Source organism: Carassius gibelio, chromosome B23, assembly GCF_023724105.1.
Source record: "Carassius gibelio isolate Cgi1373 ecotype wild population from Czech Republic chromosome B23, carGib1.2-hapl.c, whole genome shotgun sequence".
Classification (NCBI taxonomy): Eukaryota; Metazoa; Chordata; class Actinopteri; order Cypriniformes; family Cyprinidae; genus Carassius; species Carassius gibelio.
The window spans coordinates 18,749,802-18,775,731 of record NC_068418.1 but is presented as its reverse complement, the minus strand read 5'-3'; the positions used below and the strand labels follow the sequence as shown (position 1 = coordinate 18,775,731).

General features: G+C 37.9%; 1 protein-coding gene across 15 annotated transcripts in view; it reads left to right on the top strand.

Annotated features, from left to right (window-relative positions):
* camta1a (calmodulin binding transcription activator 1a) overlaps positions 1-25,930 on the top strand; it is a 352,256-nt gene that overhangs the window by 136,381 nt on the left and 189,945 nt on the right. For all 15 annotated transcript variants that reach the window (XM_052593210.1, XM_052593212.1, XM_052593208.1 and 12 more), the window contains one exon: positions 15,299-15,366. In XM_052593210.1, the coding sequence (XP_052449170.1) occupies positions 15,299-15,366 (68 nt within the window). The remainder of the gene's footprint in view (positions 1-15,298; positions 15,367-25,930) is intronic.

The window sequence follows — 25,930 nt, the reverse complement described above, 5'->3', positions numbered from 1 at the left end:
TTGCCTCCCTTCCGCCAGCCTAAGGAGATCTGGTTTTTACCTTACATCTCTGCTCCTGCAGATAGCTGTGACATGAGGTGACTTCAGGGCCAGATTAACACTTTGTTGCACCCTGGGCAACAATATTCAAGGGCCCCATCATCACGACCCCAGGATCACCATAATATGGTCATATACAGAATATATTACTGTAATATACAGTAAATATACTCAATACTTCAAATTCTAACTGTCATCAGGTGTATTTTGATTTACAAATATTTAAATGCTCATAGAACTACAAATGCACTACTATGTCACCTATCAAAGACATTCACTCACATATGATGCTATGAAAACAAAACAAATCAGCATCTGTATAATCTGGTAACATTGACCCACTACATTGAGAGGGAGGGAAATATCCTCCATTTTCACAAAAATGAATAAGTAAGCAACCACTTTCAAACCATTGTTTATTTAACAACATTTATTTATAAAATGTATTGAATTGATAGAGCTATAACAGAAGACCACAGACAACACATAAAGAAACAATTTGGTCCTCAGCTCATTTTAAGCAGAAATCACCCTGACAGGGTGACCCTGTCTCCTCAGAATTCAACAAGGCAATCAAGTTATTAGTCCAACACAAACAATTTGAAATCTGCCAGTTATCCCTCCACAACAATTTACAGCATTTTAATGAAGCTGGTACCTCGGAAAAAGCTCATTTTAACTTGTTTTAAAATAGAACAATATATCACAGCACAATTAACCAGTTAAACATTTTAGTGCCACATAAACATTTAGAAATCTGTCAATTTCTCTGAAGAAGACAAGACAGAAATAAATGCTACATAATCTGGCAAAACACACAATTTAAGTCCTAAATAATGACGAAGTGCATGTTTGAATTTGAAATGCTCTTCGCTCTCTCTGGTCTGTAAACGTAAGCTGGCGGTGTAGAAAAGTCCTGGCTAGCTGAGTTGTCCTCGTCTTTGACGGAAGCTGACTTAACAGAACTGTCGGCAACATTAACAGGAGTGAAGGAATTGCCTATTTTAGGTATATACTTTAAATTTTCTGCGATTCTGATGTCCTTTGCTTTTTTAATTTCTGCTTCGCGCTACCACTTAGCTTCTCCATGTCAGATTTTTTTTCTGTTGTAGCAACGCCTGACGTAACCCGCTCGGCGTAACATTTGACCCACCTCATGCAGACTGACCAATGAGGAGAGGGTCTTAACTCTTTCCATCTGTCACTACACTGATTTAGGCCCCGTCCACACGGAGACGGGTTTCTGTGAATACGCACACCTTTTTTATCGGATAGGCGTTTCGTCCACACGGATCCGGCGTTTTCATCAGGTGAAACCGCTATTTTTTTAAACCGGGTCCCAGAGTGGATAAATTTGAAAATGCCGTCTTTGCGTTTTTGTCTGGACGGCTAATCCGTATATTTTCTGAAACAATGACGTCATCAGCCCACGTCTCCACCCTAGTCAGACACCTCTACGTCACGTAACAGCAACAGCAACAAAAACATGAACAAACACTGAACGATTGTCTTTTTATTAACTAACATTAACACGGATTAATAAATGTATTGTTCCATGTTCGTTTGTGTACCACGCGCAAGGTTTATGAGCATAGTCCAAGTCTTCTTCTCTGTTTTTAGTGTATCTCTGTGGCAGAATTATAGCGCCACATACTGGTCTGGCATGTATACTACATCATTATGCGGTTTCGTGTGGACGAGAGGATATTTCTTGAGAGGAGGAAAAAAAAAGATGAGATTGGGGTAAGCTCCATTTCCGTGTGGACGTGGCCTTAATTTGCAGGTATTCACAGATTTTAGAGACTAACAGATAATTTGTGTATCACATGGTAATGGAAACCTGGAAATATGAGGGAATTTAACATTGCAATTCAGATTTGAGAAATTTGTGGACTTGCGAAAAGTGTATAGCATTAGCCACTTAGGCTGGATCCTCAAAAGTAGAATTTAATACATTATATACACTTGAAAGATAAGATATTAATACCTTAAAGGGGTCATGACATGTTTTTTTTTTTATTTTATTATTATGGTCCCCTAGGTGCAATTATAGAATAACTATAGTTAAAAAAAAAAAAAAAAAACTTTTAAAATGTTTTGAATTATGACATTTTCCCACCCTGTTTCTCACCATTTGATTCAAACAGTCTGTTTTTGGGTTGTTTCCCCTTTAAGAGTTCAGTGTTAACGCCCACTGTTATGATTGGCTAACGACATTTGACGGAACATTTGCGGATTGAGCGTAACTGTTTAGTAGCGGCTGATGCATTCGAAGCGATGGCTTTTGCAATGATAAAATCTTATATGTTTGAGCCGGAATCAGATGAGGAATCAGAGGAAAATGAACCATCACCACAACAACGAAGACTGGATCAGCCAGTGTCCACATGGAAAGTGAAACTATTTTGAATTAATAAAAAAATTTTAACCCGAGACACTTGAAAACGGATTATTGTTGCATAATTATTCTATAGCTTAACACGCTAACAGTTTAACATTATTTACCTAATTTCAATGAAATGATAGGATGTACCGCGGACAAAAATGCATGCACAGGCCATATTTGAAGATGCAGCATTGATAAGGCAACATTTTTAATCTTCTATTACATGTAGGCCTACTAGAAAGGCAACATATTTTCAAGATTCTCTTATACAAATGTGTTTATATTAGCCAGTGATTAAACGTAAAATTGTAAATACCCTTAAATGACAATTCTACATTTTCCCTGACGTCAGGATCTTTCGGCAGCGTATTCAAAGATGTTGTTTGTCCACAGCCAGGAACAGCACATCTGCATGGCATTGTAATTTTCCTGTACACAGACCCTCTCGCTGTCCGTCGACTGAACACTTGTGAGGCGCGTGGCTCGACAACGATTCGAAATGAGCGTAGTTGTCTTGTGCTGGAGGCGGTCATATGCAAATGGTTGGAACGTCACTTCGCACCGTGACGTCACTTCTTACCATGGATCCAGAACAAGCTGTATTTAGAGCTTGATTAAATAAATGGCTTGTTTATAATGGGGAGGACGTCTTAAGCTATGAAAATTGCAGGACGTTTTAATGGTACAAAGACCTCTTATATTCCAAAAGATCAAGGCAAATTTGGTTTCTCATTTCATGACCCCTTTAAAGTGCTAAAATGGATCTTTCACAATATGATATGCATTCATAATGAATGTACAAGGAACCAAGGTGTGCTTTTTGAGACCAAATGACAAGCTTTTGTACCCTTAAAAATACCAAACCTTTTTTAGATTTTTTTTTGTATTTTTTGTATTTATGATAAGCTATTCTATGATAAGCAATTTCTATTAAATGATGTACGTTTAGTTTATCCTGTCATCAAAAATGTCTAAAAGTCTTGATTTTTTGTATCAACAAGTACAGGAACTATAAGCTATTAGGAATTGTGATAACATTTTAAACCGTTCAAATGAACCTTTTGCCATTTCAATGAAAGCGGTTTGAAAATCTAACAGTACACTTCTGAACTGCAGTGAGGTGACGTTAATGGCCCTGGGCAGGCCATCGCCCTGCCTTGATGCTATTTGAAAGGTAAATGCCGTTAAGGAGAGATTTAGCTTTATTTGACCTTCACAGTCGCACTGTCTCTTTATTGTGATCTCAGCACAAAGCGGCGACAGAGGGCAGAGGCAGTGGGCTGCTTGTCTGGCACTCTGATAGCCAAACAAAGGCAGCCTGACCGATGCACTACACAGCACAAACACACTTCAATTAAAGCCTTCCCTCTCAAAGAGAAATCAAACCCAGCAGTACAATGGCAGGATCGACACTGGGAGAGAATTGGGGGGGGGGGGGGGGGGGTAACGACGAGCCCCTCTGAGTGATGAGTAGGACTCAGTTCAGTGCTCCATTAAAGCTCACTTTAGGTGAACCAGCTAATTTGAACAGAAAGTTTACCTGCCTGCCGGCTTCTTTCTAGTTTTTTTGTGATTGTGTGTATGGCTGCTCTTTGCCATTTTTTAAAGAAAAACAATGACCAACATTATTATTATAGTCATTTTTACTATTCAGTTTAATTTATCAGTAGTTTCATACAGTTTTGCTTGGCAAAACCATAGAGAAGTAAAACTTGCACTGTTAAACTTTTTAGTTCAACTTTAGTTTAAAAATCTTGCGATCTGTTCCATTTAATTGTGCTGTTGCACCATTTTTGAACACTAGAGCTTGTTATGTAAAGGTTCCCTTAAAAAAAGTGTGCCTGGTGAACTCAAAACCACCATAATTATACAGGACTTCCATACAGTCAGATACAGCTAACCCACGACTAGTCAATTTTGGAAATGTCTTGTTCTGCATGTTGTTTCTCTATTCTGTAGAGCACAACATTTGTTGAGCTGAAATAACATGTTTTTCCTGTCAGTGCTGTTTTAGACATGTCTTTCTGTTGAGAAGACATTTCTTCTCCCAATACTAAAGGATTGATTTTAGTTTGAACACAAGAACTTTAGTTTTCCCTCTGTCTGCACTGTTTCTTATTCTTGTGTTGTTTCTTTATAGAGTGGAGCAGTGCACAAACCATGTGCTGGGCTGCATGGGTGACCGGCACTTGCAGGACAGTCGAAGTGAAGCGCGTTTTAGCACAGAGCCCAGTAGGTGGTTGTGGGCACGGCTCGAATTAAAAGTTCGAAATTGGTTTCACGCAAGGGTGCCCCAGTCATTTGCTGTGCTGAATAGTGGAATTCACTGGATAATTCCAGCATTAATTGATTCTGGGCTCTGAAATAAACAGGCTGGCAAAGTGCACAAAAGTAGAGGCACAGCCTAATAGACCTGCTCCTTTTTCCAGAAGAGGAGAGTAGTTGCTGAGACCAGACTTGAGTCCATGAATTGTTTTACATGTAAACCAATGATATTTTTGGCCCATTTTGTCATAAGAAATAGCACAGCATCTTAGGGTTAGGGGTCTGTTCACAGTAAGCAACCTCACATTTTGCAAATGTAACCATACACCAAAATGTTCAGCATTACATTATACAGTTCTTACTTTCTTTACTGAACACAGAGTACAGACAGTACGGTGGTTTAGAGACATGCAATTACCAACCACCATACAAATATGCATTTCTGAATATCCATCGATTTAAGGCTATACCTGCAGATTTGTAAAATAACGAACCATCCAAGATAGGTAACTTGCTACACCACAGTGACCAGCATTACATATTTGGAGTATGACAGATAGCATTATTTAGCTGGTTGTGTAGGTCTAGGCTAATTGCTTACCTGTCTTTTTGATAAATCACTAAAGCTGTGAGGAATATTTGTTATTTCGCGACTGATTTGAGTCTCAATTACCCCTTTACTTGGTCAAGTCATCAGAAATCCTCATGATTATGTGTCAAGTCAAGCACTAGTTCAAGTCTTGAGTCTGTCAGTGGTTTAAGCAGGGCTTTGTGAGATTTGTGTGAATGATCAGGTCTGCCAGGGCTCTGTGGTGTCTGTGTCTCTCGCCCTATTTTCTCACACTTCAGGTGCGCCATAGGGACTCTTGTCAATGAGACTCAGTGACACTGCATTAGACTCACTTCTTACTCTAATTCCCACTCCACTCATGATCCCCCCCAAAATGAGTCTGTCTCACACTTGGAATGGCACTGTCACCACTATTAAATCACTCAAGGTTTGATTGGCAGTTTAAGTTGTAACATCTCAAAAGGACACTGGAAGGACTCAAATATCATTTGATAAGTGCCAAAACATAAGGCTGATATTGTGTAGTAAATACATAAAAAGAAAAAAAAAAATGTGTATATATATATATACACACACATATATTGACATATATTTATTCATCAGCTTTTTTCGCAATACATACTATATTGTTCATATTTAAATGCAGTGCATTTGGTTAATTAATTGGCATGTAGTTTAATTCATTTGATGAGAATTTTTATTTGATTGACAATTCTGGTAAAAAATAAAGCTAAAAAAAAAACAGCTGTCCAGAGAAAGATCCCAGTACTTCCCTGTTTAGCCATGGCAGAAGGGCCATCCTGCATGTGGTAATGAAGGCATCACTCTTCTTCCCTTGCCGGGGTGGATGGTGGCTTATGGGAAGCTGGAGAGGGGAGGTGTCCTGCTGTATAGATGATGAAGAAGGCTCCAAGCACGGACGCGAGAGGGCAGATTGAAGGAGAGCGCCGCAGGACTCTGGGAAGTGAACCTGGCTGCTCCCCATGGAGCTAGTGAGAGTGGGAGCGAATGGCCGACATTTACAAATGAGCCTCTTCATTGCCACATGAGGGAATAGAGTATCCTATTGTGTCCTAACTGAAGAACTGCCCAATCCTCCCCCTCATCCATGAAAAAGCAGGATAAGGCAGAGGATGTGCGCCTGAGCTTAGGTGCCCAAGGCAAATGGCAGAGGGCATACTTAACTTCCCCTCTTCCTTCATTCGACCACATAAAATTTGAATTGGAAGGATTTATCATGCAGACCCTGAAGTGTGTGATGCCAGAACATTCAACTCTAGTTATAGTTCCATACAGGGTTGTGCTCATTTTGAATTCATGAGTTAGATTTTTCCATGTCCTACAGGTAGTCTGTCTGTCTATCTATCTACCTACAGACCTGCCAACCTGTACGCATTTTGTGTAGCGGCTACGCATTTTGACCTCAGAGTACGCTGGTACGATTTGCCACTCTAAACTACGCAAAAGTCTAGTGACGACTCTGTCCACGTGCAGTATTCAAAACAAGCAACAGAAAAAGAAGAAGAGGTCAAACAATTAGAGTATTTTTTGTTTTGTTTTTTGCATTTAAACAATTTCTGCATTTTATTTTTCTCCTAGTATAGTTTCAGTGCAAAGTGTCTCGCGCTCGACCTGTCAGATGCTCTGACAGAAAGGCTGCGTGTGAGGCTTACAGAGACGCGCTGTTTAATATGTTTGAGATGTGCTGTTTTCCTTAATGCATAACTTACATTTCACAGGTATATTCTCCATCTGTAAATGTTAAAAAAGCCATGCAAATATTTCCAATTTGCTGTCAGAAGTGCATAAGCTTTTGCTTTGCAGTTCTCCGCTAAACTCCACATACTTCATTTAGAATGAGCACTGCCACACGCATGTGTGCCAAACAGACTGAGCACAATGAAATATGAGCACAATAACTCTATGACTAAAATATAAATTTTGCTGAAATATTTGTAGTTGGACAACAAATGTGACATAAATGTGACACCAATTTTTAACCTACAAGTAAGTGTACTTGTATGATAGCACTAACTGTAAAGTGTAATTGGGTAATTAAAATAACCATTTTGCTCAATTAGTCTATGCTTTTTATTATTTTAATTTCTAGTTTAGTAATAACTTCTGCTTTAAAAATTTAGTTTTTAGATTGCAATGTTACAATGTAATGTGATTTTAACACTTTTTTGCACATAATATTTGCCTTCATGCTTACATTCACTTAATTTGTTTAATCCAAATATAAAATACCAAGATATACTGTATAGGCTACCGTATACCGCAAATCACCCAAAAAATACCAAGAAATGAATTTCTGCTTATATCGCCCAGCCCTATACAGAAGTGTGCTGGAGTGTAATTAAACTGAACTGGGATTATTGTTATTTTTTTTAACTAAATAAAAAAAAAATCCTAAATAGTAAAAAAAACAGTACACTGTGTAACCCACCCCCACCCGAACACCACGCTGATGGTACTCAAAAACAAAAATTCAAGGTTGGCAGGTCTGTATCTATTGTTCTTTTGTTCTTTTTGTTCTATCTGTTGCTTTATCTATCCTACTATATTTCTATCTATTATTATATTGTTCTGTCTGTCTATCTTTCTATCATTCTATCTGTCCTTTCTGCCATTCTGTTTTTTTGTTTTTGTTTCTATCTTTGTCCTTTCTGTCATTGGATATTATGTTTTTTCTATCATTCTATCATCCTTTCTATTCTGAATATATGTACAACCATGGGGTTTGCTTTATTTACTTCTGACAGTTGTGGATTTATTTACACATTGAAGCAAAAGAGCATAGCATGTAATCAAATTAATCTCTATCACATATTTGCATAATTGCTGAGAAAGACCATTCAAAGACGACCTGTTGTTGTGGCAGACGAAAGCATTGCTTGTCCCGTCACATAGTTTTAATACGCAGACCTTGGGATGCGTAGCCAAGGCTGAGCTGTCATGCTCAGAGCGGAGTTGTTACGAGAGGAGGTGACGCTTACCATCTCCACTTTTTTTCTTCTCTAAAATGATGACATCGCTTCAAAGAGCAGTTTCATTTCTATCCGTGCAGTGGGACCTGGCACTAGCAGCAAAACAATCTCGCTAAGTGCGAACACTTCCCTCCCACAATACATCCTCCTCCTCCACTCAGAGAAGCTGTGGAAACAGAAGGCCTAGACAGAACGACTGGAGCTCAGTCACTCACTCAGCCCTTGATGGGGAGGATTCAGTGCTGTGAGATGGGGATAATTTGTTTCGAGAGGCCTCGAAGTGTCTGGGACCTGGGAGGTGCACCGCAGGCGAATCAGCATGCCAAGCCAAACACTGACCACCAGCTGGAAAATATCTAAGCTATTCTGGATCAATTCAGAATTGATCTCGGCCCAACTGTATGTATAATGTAGGCTGTTGGGCGGTTAAGACTGACTGGCTGTCTGACCAGTGCTGGGAAAGAGATATGATCTGCCCACACCCTTTAAAAGCATGTTATGGGAAAGGGCAAAGGGCCTTGAAGACACTTTCAAATGAGCAGAGGTTGCCGGTGTGCAGTAAATGGATTCAATCCTGCCCAGTTACAGACCAGATGTATTCAGAGCATGCTGATAGGGTTCTGTGCATCCTACAGACCTGTTTACAGGGTACGCCACATCCCATTGCTTTCTGTTGAGTCGGCATTTTGCAGGCCAAAAGCATTGGAAGGGAGCGCAGCACGGAGCATCATGAGTATTGAATGGCCATGGCGGGGCGTGCGCAGAGGGGCTATAACTCCGACCCGGCTGCGAGTGCCATTCCTGCTCCACATTTGGGCTGTTCAAGGAGGCTGCACGCAGGGATTAATAGGTGGTTGACTGGAAAGCAAAGCTTTTTAACCCTGCTCAGGGACTCGTAGAACAGCACCACACCATGCCAGCAGATGCCAAGTGCAGCTTTCAGGAGTCAGAGTGCTTTTGTTGTTTGCTCTCTCTTTCCTCCTCTGTGGCTTTTTTTTGGCTGAACTCACATTCCTCTTGAATATTTTCAAACTTACTCTCAAGTTTTTTCTTTTTTTGCTTTTAAAAGTATCCGTAGATTTAATGAATGTTATAACAGAGATGTTAAATTATATTTATTTTATGTTGAAAACATTTTTATTTCAGCACACAGAATATTATTTTTAGGTTATCTAAACGAAAAACAACATTTAAAAAATTGTACAGTTGGCTGTTAGAGTTAAATTGTTGTGATGGCAACTCTTTTAAGTGTACTGTGAATTATTTATATAATATATCCTTTTATTTATTTATTCAAAAACCTGTAGTTTACAAGTGAAAACCTATTTTGGATTTTTCTTATTTTATACAATGTTTTCAATAATAACAGGTTGTACAATTGTAAAATTACGATGAATTTTGTTTTGTGCTTATGCTTTAACAGCAGTACTATACTGTAGCTCCTGTATTTAATAAAATGATCTCATCCAGCATTTTATTTTATTTTATTTTAAGTACGGTTTCTTAGTCTACATTTAAATTCTCAGCAATAGTTTGGAGTAGAAAAATAATCATCAGAAAGTAATATATAAAGTGACTCATTTCCATGCATAAACTGAGTTTTTCTTACAGTGTGAGTTTGAAGTTGTGAGTGGTTTTTATTAATCGGAAACTGATTATTATGATAATTTCAACATGATGTGAATGCAGAGATCTTCAACAAACACCAACTGGCTAAACATGTTGATCCAAGAAAATTCAACAACTTTTAGTGCTATTTTTTATTATTATTATTTCTTTTCTGGAGTTGGTTGGGGCAGTGTGAACTGTAGCTATTAGATATAAAAGGAGTTGTCTGATAACAGGTCAGGACGAACCCTATCCATTTCATCCATTTAATGCACAATCTCCTGGAGTGTGTAAACCCCCTTACAATGATGTGCTTGTTTTTAATGAGCTGTGTGAGAGATGCAGAGGTCCACAGCTTTTCCTCAAGTCCTTGACCTTTTCTCATCCCCGCTGACTCTCGTTCGTCTGTTATACCCTCACACCTCTCCTACACTCGTTCATTTATCCTCTCATCTCCCTGTTCCCTCCTGTCACTCCCTGCATATCACTCTCTTCTATGTCTAATTGCATTTCAATTCGCCCTAAGGGATGCCTGGGTAGTTCAATCCTCTCCCCCGGTTTCCCTCAAATCCATTTGCACCATGCCCTGGCCAGGTCAGTTTCATGGGTTGCCCTGCAGGAAATATCAGATGACCTCACTTTCCAGTGAGAACAAGGTATCATGGGGAATAGAATCGGTTGAGAGGCTCATACCGCCCCCCAGTCCCTGGTATCCATCTTCACCTCCTGCACAGACTTCCTGCTCTCAAGTGGAGAACAAGGTCAGAATCATATACTGTGTGACACCAAGCACTCCAACAAAAGTTTGAGAATTGTAACATGTAAAGTGTCAAAAAGTCCACCAGTGCAACATGAAGTCATCTCATCATTTTATTTTCAGCATCCTTTGTTTACTTCCAGGTCTAAATGACATTTTGAATCCCAGATTTTCAATTTAGTCTCAGAAGTTTGGACCCCATTGTACATGAATTCAGTTTATTCACTACTCAATCTAATGAAAGCATCATCATTTTATACAGTTCTATATAAAGTAAGCAAATATCCTGTGTGCTCGCATCTGTTTCTCAAGAACATTTATCTTATACTGTAAAGGCCTTCTGTAACCCATTTACTTACTCCACTATATCTAGGACTTATTTGTGCCTTTATAACAGAGTAGAATCCTGCAGAAAGCTTGAAAGTGTGTTTTAGTTTAAGACTCTTTTCAGAGAAGTACACTGAAGTCTGAGAGTGCTAGTGGAAAATAGTGTGGGCTGAAAGAATGAGGTTGACATATGCGCAACCCATGAAAACTCACGCTGTGAATGATAAATCCATTTGATCAAGTCACTTTTTTGTTTCAGACTCAAAAGAGACATCGGGACCTTTAAATTAAACAGCCCCAAAGACAGTTAGATTTAATAGAGAATTAGTATTCAAATAGAGGCGTTTGTTCCCCTGAGATTGTCTATGAGCTTTGTAGTCTCAATTGCTCAATGGCTCATGGGAACAGGGAGATGCGGTATGGATGGTGTTTAGAGGAAAGTGTCTGATGGATGCTGGGATAATCCCAGAGAGATGCCGATCTCCGCCTTTAATGGAATATCTGTCGTTGTTTCAGGTGATCAGCCTTGTCACTTCAAACTGTGAATTTTGATGCTTTCGATGCCTCTCCTTACCAACATCAATCTAAGACTCAAAAGCAAAAGGTAGAGATGACAAACACACACAGAGGGTCAGCCAGAGACACGGATACTACCGGTGGAACAAACGCCTCATCAAATGTCTGCCAATACAAGCAAGAGAAATGGGATGGGAATTGCATTTATCAGAGCTGCTTCTCTGTCTCCTCTTGATTTAAAAAGGATGGAAGGATTGGGCGAAATTGTGTTTGCTTGCATTATGCTGTTATTGTGTCAATTTTCCACACCAGAAACAAAGGAAGTGTGTCATATTTTATTTTAAATTGCCAGACGTTTCCTTATATTCACAAAAGACCCTCTTGCTTTAGCTGCTGTCGAGGATGACAGTTTGAGTGAAAATTGAGGCCGCTGTTGTCTGGTATCATATCAGGGAGGCGTTTTTCAAATTGAATCAGAGAGGTGCCTATCAGAGGTTCTCATTTACGCGTTGCCCTCAGATGGAGACAGAAACAGGAGAGGACATGGGAAAAAAGGTGGCAGTGTTTAATGTGTGCTAGTTCACCTTGTAGAGGTGACACCATTTAGCATATTAAGAGCGTTTTAAACAGGTGCAGGTAGACACGGTTCTCAGTAATCAGCTTTTCTGATGTAAGTTCCTGATACATGGGTTTTACAGACTCCAATGTCAAGGTCCTCTTCTCCTTTGTAGCTGGAGTGCAGTGCAGAGATGTCAGGCACATGTACATGTAACTTTGTGGCACACTGTTTTTGGTTTATAAAGGTTATTTGCAACCTTTTAACTTAATCAAAGGTAGGACAACAATGTGTGTTTTTGTTTTCTTTCAAAAATACAGTGTCACCTCTATGGTTTGATTTCTTAACATTAAGAAACATGGTATTATAATGAATCATAAAATCTTAATTATATTATTAAAAAAAACTCAAAAGAAGGAAATTCTTGAAACTATTAATCTCATGTGGTGTAGTGACATGATATTTATATAATATATACATTATTTTTTTATATTATAAATATGATGTCAACACACAAAAAAGTTTTTCCAAAAATGAGAATTTCTTTATTATTTACTCACCCCCAGGCCAGCCAAGATGTATATGACTTTCTTTCTTCAGTCGAAGAGACATTATAGTTTTGGAGGAGAACATTCTAGGTTTTGTCTCCATGTAATTCAAGTGAACAAGAGAACTGCAGAAAAAAATATATTTTTAATGGCTCAAAGAAACTTATTTATTCTAATTTAATTATAATTCAATGTTATAATCTTTGTAGTTGACAAATGTTCTGCTTGTAAACAATGTCATGTATGTCAGTCTCGACATGCAACGTGCATATTTCACGCAAGAGGTTGTGAACTAAACTGAGATGGACCAAGGCAAACATTTGTATTATATAGGTTATTTATTTATTGAAATATTTATTTTTTATAAAAAAAAATTAAAAGATGACTAATTGTTTCACCAGAAAAGAACCATATTTGTTGGCTGGAGTTGTGTGGATTACTTTGAAGCTGCCTAAATATACATTTTGGACTGTAAAAAATGGTCACTGAGCTTTGTTTACTTGCATTCGATGGAGAAAATTCCTTAAATATTACTATACATAATATAATAATATACATCTTGGATGGCATGGTGGTGAGTAAATACTTTTCCAGTATTTTTTCAAAATATCATATATGTGTATATATAAAATCTTTTGAACATATTGGAAAACTGACATCTCACAACTCACAAACTGACAACTTGGCATCTGCACCAAATCAACTCAACAGAGAACTAGCCACTCATTATAACACAGCACAAACTTTGTTTCTCGCAGCTGTTTAATGGCTTCTCTGGTTTTGTTTGTGTGTTTTTTCTTTTTCGCCGTAAGGTTATTGCACCTTTATGGCTGATCAGGGGTTGGAATAATCCTCAACATCTGTTTGGGGAGTGGGTGGGGGATGCCGACGTTTGCCTTTTGTTTACTGGACCAGGCTCATCCCCCTAGCTCTGAGATCGGCATGTTGACTTTTAATGGGAAAACGATAAAGAAGAAGAATCTCAAATGAGCCTCAAGGTCAATGAAGGAGTTTCGCCCTCAGCTATCTTTTAGGCTTGTAAAACAAACATTACTCACAAGCATTGTGGTAAATTAGCACCATGAACCAAGGACTTATTTTATTTTCTTAAACGCACACTTAAACTGTTTTAAATGAGCATTTAGTAAGATCAAGTTTTCTCTTTTTTAATTAGCAAAACATGTTAAGTGCAAGTGTAGTTACTGCAAAACTTGGTTTATATTTGTGAAGATCCTGCTTGCAGCTTATGAAATATAAAATAGAGTATCTCATCTGTAGCATTTTCAGTTTGGCAATCCATGGCAACTGTGTGTGTGTGTGTTTTTTTTTCTTCTTTCTTTTATGGAGAGGTTCTCTTCCTCTTCTCCATGGTCATATTCCACAGCATCTTCCTCTCGTCCTTGTCTCTTTCCCTCTGGCCTTGATGACAGGAGGGTAGAACGTTAATCAGAAGAGTGCTATCTCTCAGACAGCGCCTGCAGGCCATCACCAGCTCCAGCGTTCTCTGTGTGGGCACTGCCAGTCTTGGCACCCTGGTACCTCTAGGGATGGCTCTACTGCCAACTGTGACAGGATTAAAACAGAGTTACTGACTATAAATATAAACTACACCTCCTAAGGGCAACTGAATACCATTGTTTTTTTTTGGAATCGAGTAGAACTTGGGCTATTATTGATAGGCTTACAGTGTTTAATTAGGTTAGTAAATAAAATCTTGTCAAGCTCAGAATATTGAAATTGATTGTAGTTTGATGGATTTACATTGTGTAGACTCCTTGACATAATGTTCTAGAATGTTAGCTTATCGATTGACCATTTTTGGTGAACCCCTATTTAAGTGATTTCAAAGTAAAGCCGTATTAATTTTAAAACAGTAATGAAATCAAAGTAGATCACTTTTATGCTGCTACAGTATGTACCTGTGATTAATCTTTTGGATCTGCATGTAACATTAATTTAAAACTGCCAGAAACTAATACATAAATAGTAAAAAACAATCATCATGAACACTCTTGAACTCTGTGTTGTGGCAAGTCTTTACAAATCTTTTCTTAAAGCTGTTTATTCCATTTCATCTTAATTTACCCAGAACAATGCTAAGATCAGTAACAATTGGACTCCTTTTTGATAACATCATTTGCGTCCCTCCGCATTTCCTGCTGTCTTTGTTTGACAAATGCCCTCAGTGTGAAATGAATGGCTGGCTGTCACAGGTAATCATGAGGTTCCTTGTCAGTACCCGGTCTGCTTTCATTTCCCATGATTAGCTTTGTGAAGGAATGATGGGATACGTTTCACTCATCCACTTGTCTCTTTTGTTGGGTGACAGTGATGACTGGGTTAACATTGGTACAAGAAATCGCATCATCTGCTGTCATGCTTGTTGTGCATCCCAAGAAATGATTTCTCTTTTGTTACAGCAATCAAACAGCCACTGTAAGGAGGTTTTCATCTCATTCACGTCTTCACATATTATAATGTGAGCTTTCAGACTATGAGGGAGCAACTACGTCCACAAAATCCTTTGAATTCAATTTCCACAGTGCTGTTCCTGCGCCCGTGAATCGGTTTAGAATGCAACATGCTCTTAGATAGACATTTTAAAACTTATTTTAATGCACATTTAATTCTGAATGTACTTTACAATTTATTTCATTTCAGTTTATTAATGCACACATGTTAAAAAGCTGTTGATAATCTCTAACAGTAATGCCTACCTGTCTTCTGTTTGGCAGGAGATTGCAGCATACTTGATAACATTCGAAAAGCATGAAGAATGGTTGACAACATCCCCTAAAACAAGGTAAGAACTTCCATCATGTCAGCTGAACATCAAAAATCTCTTCCCCCCCAGAATTCCAGGTTTTATCGCCGTGCTGATCAGATGAAGCCATTAGCTGGAGTTTCCCCGACAACCTACACGAGGATCTCCGCTATCTTAAAAGTTGAGGGTTTGATATTGGGGGACATTGATGGCTGTTTCAAAAGGTTTTACTTCTTTTAAGAGTTAGCCTGACAGGTAATGGATTATTAATGTGGACTAATAACTGCAAATAGCCTATTAGTAGAGCTCTTAGCTCAATGCTCTGCTCTCATTTCTTCTGTGAGCGCGATGGTAATGTGTTCATATCTAACAGCAAATTAAACGTCCTCTAATAAATGAAGGTGTGAGCTGAAAGCTGTCTAGCTGCTCAGAAGGAGATGGTAGGTGTTGACTGACGTCGAAGAGGGAAAACTGAGAAGCCTTATCTATATGCGCATGCACTTGAATCAATCTGTCATCTTGTTTTATGGCTGATAACTCACCCTGGGGTATGAAGCAGCTCTGGTGAATTTACATGTTCCCGAGCCCCACAAGAGTAGGATTTGTGTATTTTTAAATAGACTGACTATACACTGGATTGGCTGTAAGCCAGGTCAGCAGTGGTGGATTTGATGTGTAATGGAGTGGCACTTATCCAGCATCAATGATGCTGCTGATGCAGATGGCTCAGAGTTAGACGGGGACAGTGGTTGCCGCTGTGGCTACACTGACTGTTTAGCCTATCTGGGATAGCAGGATTTGGGGGACTACTTCATAAATAATCAAACCTGTCAAGAGCATGTCTAAGATGTGTTTGATAATAAAATTGAAATAAATGGATACATTTTTGATTAAACAAATAACTTTAATGTTAAGAAAACAACTAAATGTTTAGTTCTCTATTTGTAGTATTTTTACATCATGGTAGTATTCATTTGTTTTGTTTTTTAAAGAACTCCAGTAATCTTTTTTTTCTTCTTACAATTACATAATCTAATGAGAAATGTAGAAAAAAAGGGCAACAAATGTAAAAAAAAAAAAAAAAAAATATATATATATATATATATATATATATATATATATATATATATATATATATATATATATACATACATACATGAATGATTGTAGCCCTGTCCACAGTGATCTCATTGGCTGAAAATTCTATTCCACATAGTTGTTACAAATCAAATATAACCGATTGTGTATTTTGGATTAGTTCATTTTCAGTGCAAACAGGAACGAAATACTGTACTCTGTAAATTTGTTGTATCCCACCCGGTTAGGACAGAGTGTAAGAGTGTCTTCAATCACCAAGAGTAAAACTCCCTCCGCACAGACAGTAGATGCAACCAATCATTAAAAAGAGATAAGAGTAGGAAGGTTACTTGAAGGTGGGGGAGATTTTTGGGAATATCTACATTTAATTTATCCTCCGATGCACAATGTCAGGTCTCTTATGGTGTAATATTTTAAGAAGCTTATAGTGTGGACACACATACACTGTGTATCAGTGTGTGTACGTGACAGGGTTTAAGTCTGTGTGTTTCTTTAGTCTGTTTTCCTAGCCTCAGGTTAAGCCCTCCAGTCTCCTGTTCTATCCAGTTTGTCGAAACAGAACAGTGCTTTCTCAATCTTCCGCCTGCTTCCAGAAGGAAGTCCCACTTCTCTCCCAATTAGAGAGAGACGGTCTTATACTATTAGACAGCTCAGAGTCCCTTCTCTTCAGTGCCAGACACTGGAAACTGCTCACTCTCATGCTTTCCAACAGTCTGCACATAGGAATTGCTGGGTGTCATCAGTAGAGAGCAATACCAAAGCTGACGAGGGATCCCACCATCTTTCATGCTTGTTCATAGTATATTAAACACAGTGTCATCTCTTTCTCTCTCTCTATATATATCTTAATATCTGTCTTCCATCCCACAACTGACTAGTCAGTTTGTAAGGTAATTTGTGATGGGGATGTTTGCATGATATATCCCCGTCAAAGTTTTACATTTGTCGACACTTACTTCATCGACAATCTAATGGCCATTGCAAGGTCTTTAATCATTGCATTATTGTTTTAGCAGTTAGTCATGATTGTGTTTTGAATACTGAGTGTAAACTTAAAAACCGCCCAGATTTAAAAAACAAAACAAAACAAGAGTATATCTTATATAAACGCCCCATAAGAATGGGACAATTGAGGTCAGATGACCCCAAATCCAGCCTATAATTATATATGGTCCATATAAGAAAAATTAGTCAGGCAGACAACAAACTACTTGATTTTGAAAAGATTTGTTTGCACATCGCTATTAACAATCCTAATTCATGTGTAAATGGACTTTGAGTACTCCAACTTCCTCCCAATTTTTCTCTCTGCCTGTAAGGGACATTGATAATGGCTGGACATAAAGCAAAAGCCAATTATAAGACATTTCCTTGTGTAATTGCTAGAGTTGAGTTGAAGAGCACCCCGTCGGCTTTTTATCTCCAACACAAAAAAATGAGCCCATGAATAAAGTGTACTTCTCTGCGCTCACTCATTACAGGCTCCGCGCTCAGTAATGTGTATTATCACTGGCTAAAAGGAGATTGGGAGGAGCTCTAGTGCACACTGTATGCAGTGGAGCACACGCTCAGGGCTTTTTGATTCCAGAATGGTGACCAGACAGCGGTCCTTTAAAGACTCCATAAAATCAGAATGAGAGTTTTGTGGCTTATAGTCTGTCTCGCAACTTTAAAGCTATCTTGTGCACTTTTGAAAGAACTTTTTAAGGAAAAAAAAAACTTTTACCAGATTGACCAGATACACATTTAAAACTTTTATATAGAATGAGATTGCCCCTTTTCTTCTAATAGTAATTATTGTAAATTTTATGTATTAATTTTCTGTTAAAATAATAATAATAATAATAATAATAATAATAATAATAATAATAATAATTATTATTATTATTATTATTATTATTATTATTATTATTATTTAGTTTAGTTTAAGTACTCGAGGGCTCACAGAAATAATGCACACACTGCTACTATTAAAAAATGAGTGATTTTAGTTGAAGTTTTATAATATACCAAGTGCCCAAACCTAAATTAGTTTTTGATTTGTTTTGGAGTGGTATTAAAAAATATTGCAGTTTAGTGTAAGTTAGTTTAGTTCCCTAGTTAACATTTTATTTAAATGTACATTTGCTTTTGTCAATTTAAATTTTAGTTTTCTACAGGGTAACAGACTCTACCAGCAATAGCACATAGTGTAGTAAACCACATTAAAACATCTATACATTAATAGCTTGAGAAAAATATCCATGCAATCCATGACTATTCAGTAAACACAAAAAAGAAATGGCATGTTAAGCTATTTAATGTAGTCTTTTGCAAGTTTAGGGTTCATATAATTCTATTAGAAGCATTCCATTATTTTCAACAGTGAACATAAGGAGGGATGAAATTGTTTGATGAATATTTTTTTATCAGCTTGTGGTGGTTTTCATTTAGCATGGATATTTTTAAAAGGGAGGCAGAAAGAGAGAGGCAAATGACAGCTGTGCTTTGACTAAAAGCCACACTTTTTTCTTGTGGTCATAGCAGAGTGAAGGTTAAGGTTCAAGGGTTATGAGAGGGGGTATGTGGTTAAGTGATTTTCTTGCAGTATGTCATTTGCTCCTCCTCCTTCCCGGTGGAAGCCAACAGCTCTGAGGCACCAGTCTACAGGAACTGACTCAGCCTCTGGGCAGGCCAGGCTTGTGAGACAAGGGAGGCAGAGGTCAATGGGCCATGGAGAGTGTAATAGCTAAGCAGTAGGCCATGCATGTATGGAGGCATAGCCTGGGGCTCTGAACACACACACACACACACACTTATACACAGGCACACACACTCAGGCACATACAGTACATACAGAAAAAACGTAAAGATCGAGCCAAACTTGTGATAAGACAGAAGGAATTTTCTATTCATATTACCAAGAGATCAGGCACTAGAGAGAACCACAACAAATGCACTGAAAGAAAATATTTGTGCATGATGAAGTCAATACAAACACAGGAATAAACTTTGATTAACCTATATATACACACTACCAGTGTACAGTCTGGAATATATATATATATATATATATATATATATATATATATATATATATATATATATATATATATATATATATATAATGTTTTTGAAGAAGTCTCTTAGGCTTACCAAGGCTGTACATGATTAAAAATACATTAAAAAGAGTAATATTGTGGATATTAAAATTTTAAATAATTAAAAAAAATTAAATATATATTTTAAGATGTAATTCATTTTATGATATTTGTATTATATATTATTAAATTAATTCCAGACTTCAGTGTCACATTTAGAAATGATTTGAAAATTGTGATTTGGTGCTCAATTACTAATGACAATATTTCTCATCAATATTTTTGTGCAAACCATGATCCTTTTTTATTATTATTATTCAATGATGAATATAAAGTTCAATAAACAACATTTATTTAAAATAACCTAGAAATGCAGATCTTTCGTAACATGTATATCTGTACTATCACTTTTGGTCAATGTAATGCATCGTTACTGAATAATAAATGTAGATATGAAGCAGCACAACCATTTTCAACACTGATAATTGAAAATGTTTCTTAAGCACCAAAAGCATGTTAAGATTTCTGAAGGATCATGTGACACTGAAGACTCGAGTTATTGCTGATGAAAATTCAACCAGTAGTGTATAAAATAACTTCTTGATGATTATTATGGTTTGCTTAGGTTCAGTACTGTGTCTTTAAATAATCCAAGGCCAGAGCGCCATGATTGATGCATTTGGTTGCTGTAATGAACATTCCCTTTCAGACAGGAAGTGCAACAATGGTTAAAATCAATAGGACCGCTTGCACACTGGCCACTGGAACAACACTACAGCTAATTCAGGCCATACCTGTCAAAGCCCAGAAAACTCCAGCGCACCGCACTTTAATTTACACTGGCGGCCACCTCCTTTTCCATTTCTATTAAAAGGAGAGCTCTGCATTAAGTGTTAATGAAAGCTGGAGCTGCCTTGTGATTTAGGTGAGCTCGGCTGAAGCCCCGCAGCGCTGACTGCATAAAAAGATCCGGGATTCACTGCTTTTTCAACACACGCACACACAAAATCACATACACACTTCCTTTAATGAGAAACTCTTTAGTCTAGACTGGAGAAATAAGATTATTAGCACTGAACATCAGAAGACTGAACATGCTAATACTTGTGTTCTGAGTGTCAGTGTACAGTCTCTACAAACATCTTAAGGAGTTGTTTTATTTTGAACCATATTTAAGTTCACAGTAGGTATCATTTAGTTCCTTCTAAGTAAACAGATGCTAGTTTGTCAGGTAGCTCCCTTCAAGCATCTTTGTTCATAAGCTAATGTGAGATGGAGGTCCTGGATGATTTATAGACAAACTTGCTTTCAAGATCTAGTTCATCTAGTCTCAATCATGTTTAAGGGTCCTGTCCTTCATGCATTATGCTGGCTGGCCTCAGGTTTACGTCATATGTCTCTGGAAGGGATCCAGCAATGCTGTTCTTTCATTATTGCCACCCCACACCTTAGTCCTTGACTGAAAATAGGACAAAGCTACCAGTCCTCCTAGAAATATATTGTTTACAAGATACCCAGTGAATACAGTTAACGCTTTTGAGGAAGAAATAATCACTGGATTTGCAGAGTTCATGGCATCAGATCTTTTTAGTTTGAGGAGCTTAGAAGATAGCAAGCTATATATCCGTGGGCATTATTTTATATCCAGCTCGGTTTTGTTTTGAGTTACTCTACATCTTTAAAATATCTGCTGGGGTTTGTGTTTGGTGTAATTTCTACATTTCCTTTTTTGTCCCAGGGAAAAATAAAGAAAGTTAGATGAGTCTGGAAGAACGTTAGGGTGATTAAATACTGGCCGAATTTTAATTTTGAATGAACTATTCTTTTAATGCTAATTTAAAGAGATGCTAGTAACCTCAACTGTCATATTAAGCACTAAACGGACAAGATTCGTTTTCACAACAAGACCTGAATTATTAACATAGAGCAACTTTGATTTAATATGCTGGTCTGAACAAGATCAGGATATCTGTAATTATTATTAAGATTACAGTTTAGTTGTGTTTAAGTTGTGTTTTAGTTGTTGTTGTTGCACACCGTCAGCAAAAAGGTACAAAAGTTATCACTGGGACGGTACCTTTTCAAAAGGCCCACCTTAATACTTGAAGAGTCCATATTAGTACCTTAAAGGTACACATTAGTACCTAAAATTTACAAAAGTGTACCTTTTGAAAAGGTTCTGCCCCAGTGACTGCTTTTGTACCTTTTTTTGAGAGTGCGTACATCATGAAACCCAGTAAAATAAACAAAACTTATACTGTATATGTAGCATATTTTTTATATACACTACCATTCAAAAGTTTGGTTTTGGTGAGATTTGTTAACGATTTTGAAAATGATGACAATTTAAAATAATTATTTGTGATTTTTATATATTTTAAAATATAATTTATTCATTTAATTTATTTATTCATAAATGTTATATATATGATTGACTCTCTAATTATTTTATTCTCTTTATACTTCAGATGGGATGCCAGCAATGCTTGAATCACCAACATTCATTTGTCATTTTATCTAAAATACTTAGCAAAATGGCCTCAATCCATAGTGAAGGAAACACAAAAAGACATGTAACTTTAGTCACGGTGTTCAATGACGGTAAAAAAAAAAAAAGGATTAGATTTCTCAGAGGACTTCTGAGTTAGCCAAAAATATCAGGTAATTTGCTCTGTAATTTTACTGGGAGTTGTTTAAGAAAAACTCAGAAAGCATTTGATTCAGATGGGATTAAAATCACATAGTATGTCTGTGAAACACCAATTTACCTGACCTTCTCAGGGGAAGCTAGTCTAGTCTTGGGCTTTAATCTCATATTGGTTAGTCTGTGCTTGTGTTTGAATGTCTTATGGCTCTGTAGTGGACGCTGAAACAAGAGAAAAGTTGGGCACAGCTTGCTCGAGCTTCCTACGCTGAAGCTATAAAACAATAAGTGGCTCTTTTCTGAGGACCTGCAATGACATTGTTGTCTGCCATCCTCGTGGCTTTATGCAATACACCTCTCTTTTTCTATTTCACTCTTGTTTCTTACTGTTTTCCTGCTCCTCCCTGCTCCCTGTCCCAGCATCCTCTCCAGCACAGCTCGCAGCAGAGCGCTCCAAAAGACACAGCTTTGATTAAAACCTACAGCAGCACCGCCAGCGCAGAATAAGGACCCAAGCTATGACAACACAAATGGGCACACAGTCCCAGCCACACTAACAGCAAGTTGCATTTGCAACACCTCAAGTAAATGAACATGCACTCCACAGCAACACTTAAATTAGTGCTCTGTCAGTTGGATTTTTTTTTATTTGTAAGAGTGTGCCCATTTTTGTTGCTATCTCTAAAGCATTTGTGTTCATCATTGACCCAAAATTAAAGAGAGCAGCAGAGGATGAAAGCCATAATGCAGGAAGGTTTTTGAGTCTGAAGGCAACATATACTGAATGTTTGCTCTGCCTATTAGCCAAAACCTCTGTAACCTTCCCTAGGTAGAGTGATTGAAGTTTATCCAGACTGACGTCAACACCCCCCATCCATCCACATGACCTGAGAGGACACAATGCCCCACAAAAGAGCTGCCAAGCCTGGGGCCTGACCAAGGGCAACCTTGCCACCCACTGGCCCCCTGGGCAAGAGCCACTCACACCCTGGAGGAAGATGGGAAAATAGAGAGCGTGAGAGAGAAGGGTACAGAGAACGAGGACAGAGAGGAAGACAGACAAGTCAATTGGAGGAGAAAGAGAGTGGATGAAAAATGGAAAGGGGACAGAGAGTGAAGATGATGGAGGGATAAAGCAGAGGAAAATGGAAACATGTCGATAAGAAGAAAGCGAGTGAGTCAAATGGAGATGGGCTGAGTTATGATGGATGTGGTTTAAAGAAGGGAGGGGACATCACACACAGAGTAAAAAGGGAGGGCGAGAGAGAGAGAGCAGAAAAAATGCAGAATGTCAGAATGGATTGAGATGGAGACTGACAGACTTGAGTCAGTCAAATGGTTTAGGGCCTGTTTATGGAAACATATCCTGGCCAGAAATGAGCATGGGCGGCATCTCAAGCTTCATGCTCAGTTTATTTCATCTCTCAAAGGTATAGGACACCCCCAAAAAATTGTCATCCTCAAGTCATTCCAAACATCTATGACTTTTTTTTTCTTCTGTGGCACTTGTGTTTTGTCCATTTATTGTAAGGCAGTGGGGTCCAGTGTTCTTTTTGGACCCCACTGACTTTGATTGTATGGACAAAAATAGTTTTCAGAATATCTTGTTGTGTATTCTGGAGAAGAAAGAAAGTCATACAGGTTTGGAACAACATGAGGTTGTGCAAATAATTAGAGAATTTTTATTTACGGCTACACTTTCCCTTTAAAATGTCGCTTGTGAGCCAATCACAGAGCGGAATCAAGCTTTTCCAGTCTCTGCTGCAGAGAGATCAAACTGTTGCCCACATAGCAGCCACAGGAAATGCCTCTGCATGCCATTTGTCCATGTGCCAATGGGCAGAGAGCAAAAAGGTTAACCTGAAGAAATTCGGGCACAATTAAAGGAGCGTGACCAAGTGTAAACACTAATGCTGGCAGTGTAAGGGGAGAATGCAGGAGGAGGCCCACTGAATGAGGGGATGGTTGAATAATTAAGCTGAAAAGAAAAGTTGATGTCAAGCAGGTGTTCAAGGAGAAAGTGTCAGCCAAGCGGGCCGAAATGGGGAGAAGTGCTGCCACTGCAGTGTAATAATAAAGACTTAATTCAATTAGTGCTTCTTCACCGGTGCACAGCACACTGGCGGCCTGTCAGCTCCAAACAGCCCCTGTACTGTTCTTCAGAGGTGGAAGCACACGCACATACACAATAGCATAGCTAAATGATTATACTCCTCCAGAATCCTCCTGTACTGTATCTCTCAATCCTCTGCTCCTCCTGGTTTCACATGCCACTGTCTTAGCTACCTCTGCCCACCACGTCTGTTTTATCATTCTCTCTTTGTGTTGTGTTGCGTTGTGTGTGTTGTGGTGGGCATCATCATGTGAAAGGTGCCACAAATGTGATCATCTCGGTTCTCCTTTACAGCAATGAGATTAAATGCCCTGCCCTTTAGAGTATTCTCCTGAGATAGAGCATTATTATTAATATATATTATCGAATATATCGAATATTAGCAATAATATCGGAATAATTTTGACAACGATGTAAAATTAGAAAATATCGGGAATATCAAATATTTCAAATCAAAGCATACTTTCCCAAAAGAACTACTGCTCTACATGACTCTACTATTAGAGTTTTCATGAGAGCGGTTGCCAGATAACAATAATTTAAATCCCTGAATCAGAGCTTTGCTGTTACAAGAATACTTTTTTTCCTGGTGTTTTTGCTTATTTTAAGCAGTCTGGCAACCATGCGCAGGTGCTTACTCCTCATTGAGGAAGCGCCGCCGCCGATGATCTGAAAACACTAACAAGCTGGAGTTTAGCGATCTAATGAAAGCGTCGTTCTCGACTGTGTTGTTTGCGATTGTGATTGCTGAATAAATGCACTAACTTGACCACTGATGTTTGGAATAGAGAAACAGAGAGTATGGCCATTAGGAATTACTATTAGGGAATTTCACAGTTATATTTACCATTTTTTATAATATAGACAGAGAGAGTGCAAAAGTCTCTGGTATTTAATTATATATATTTATACATAAGAAATAGCTATGTGCTTCAACAACTAGCTCCTCATCTAAGAGGGTTTTTAGTGTCAGTGGGAACATAGTTTCATGCTTCACAGAGCTTCTCTTAAAACTGCAGACAGTTGACTTGTGTTCTTTGCTAAAAAAAATAAAATAAAATACTTTTCCCAGTTGCATAGTTTAAATTGTGAATTGCATGCTCTAAAACAGTGGTTCCCAAACTTTTTTCAGCATGCACCCCTTTCTAGTGTTTGGCACCTGTCAAGCACCCCCCCCCCAACACCTTACTCTGGTTAGATTTCACATTTTTAATTGCAATAACTAAATACAAATATTCACTGTAAATTAGAAAACATAATAATAATAAAAGATCACTTGCTTTTTTTGTGAGATGGATGGGCCTGCATGTTTGCACACAGATCATATACATTAAATATATATGATATATACATATAAATATTTCATTTCTTTAAAGTGCCCGTTTTTAACCTGGATTCACGAAACATTCTTAACCTGTTAACTGTCACCCGTCCGCTCTGTGGGACGCCTACATTTACTTCACTATATTATAATTAAATCTAATCTAATCTTGACAAACTATATATCGTTGGAAAGGTCTAAGACTCCCAAATATATATTTTAGCAATGTTTTTTGTTAAAAATTATGTAGGAAAAGTAATAGATTATTTTATGACAAGAGTGCACCCTCAAAAATCTACATTATAACAGGAATTTTGACCTTTGTTAAAAAAACAAGACTTCTTTGT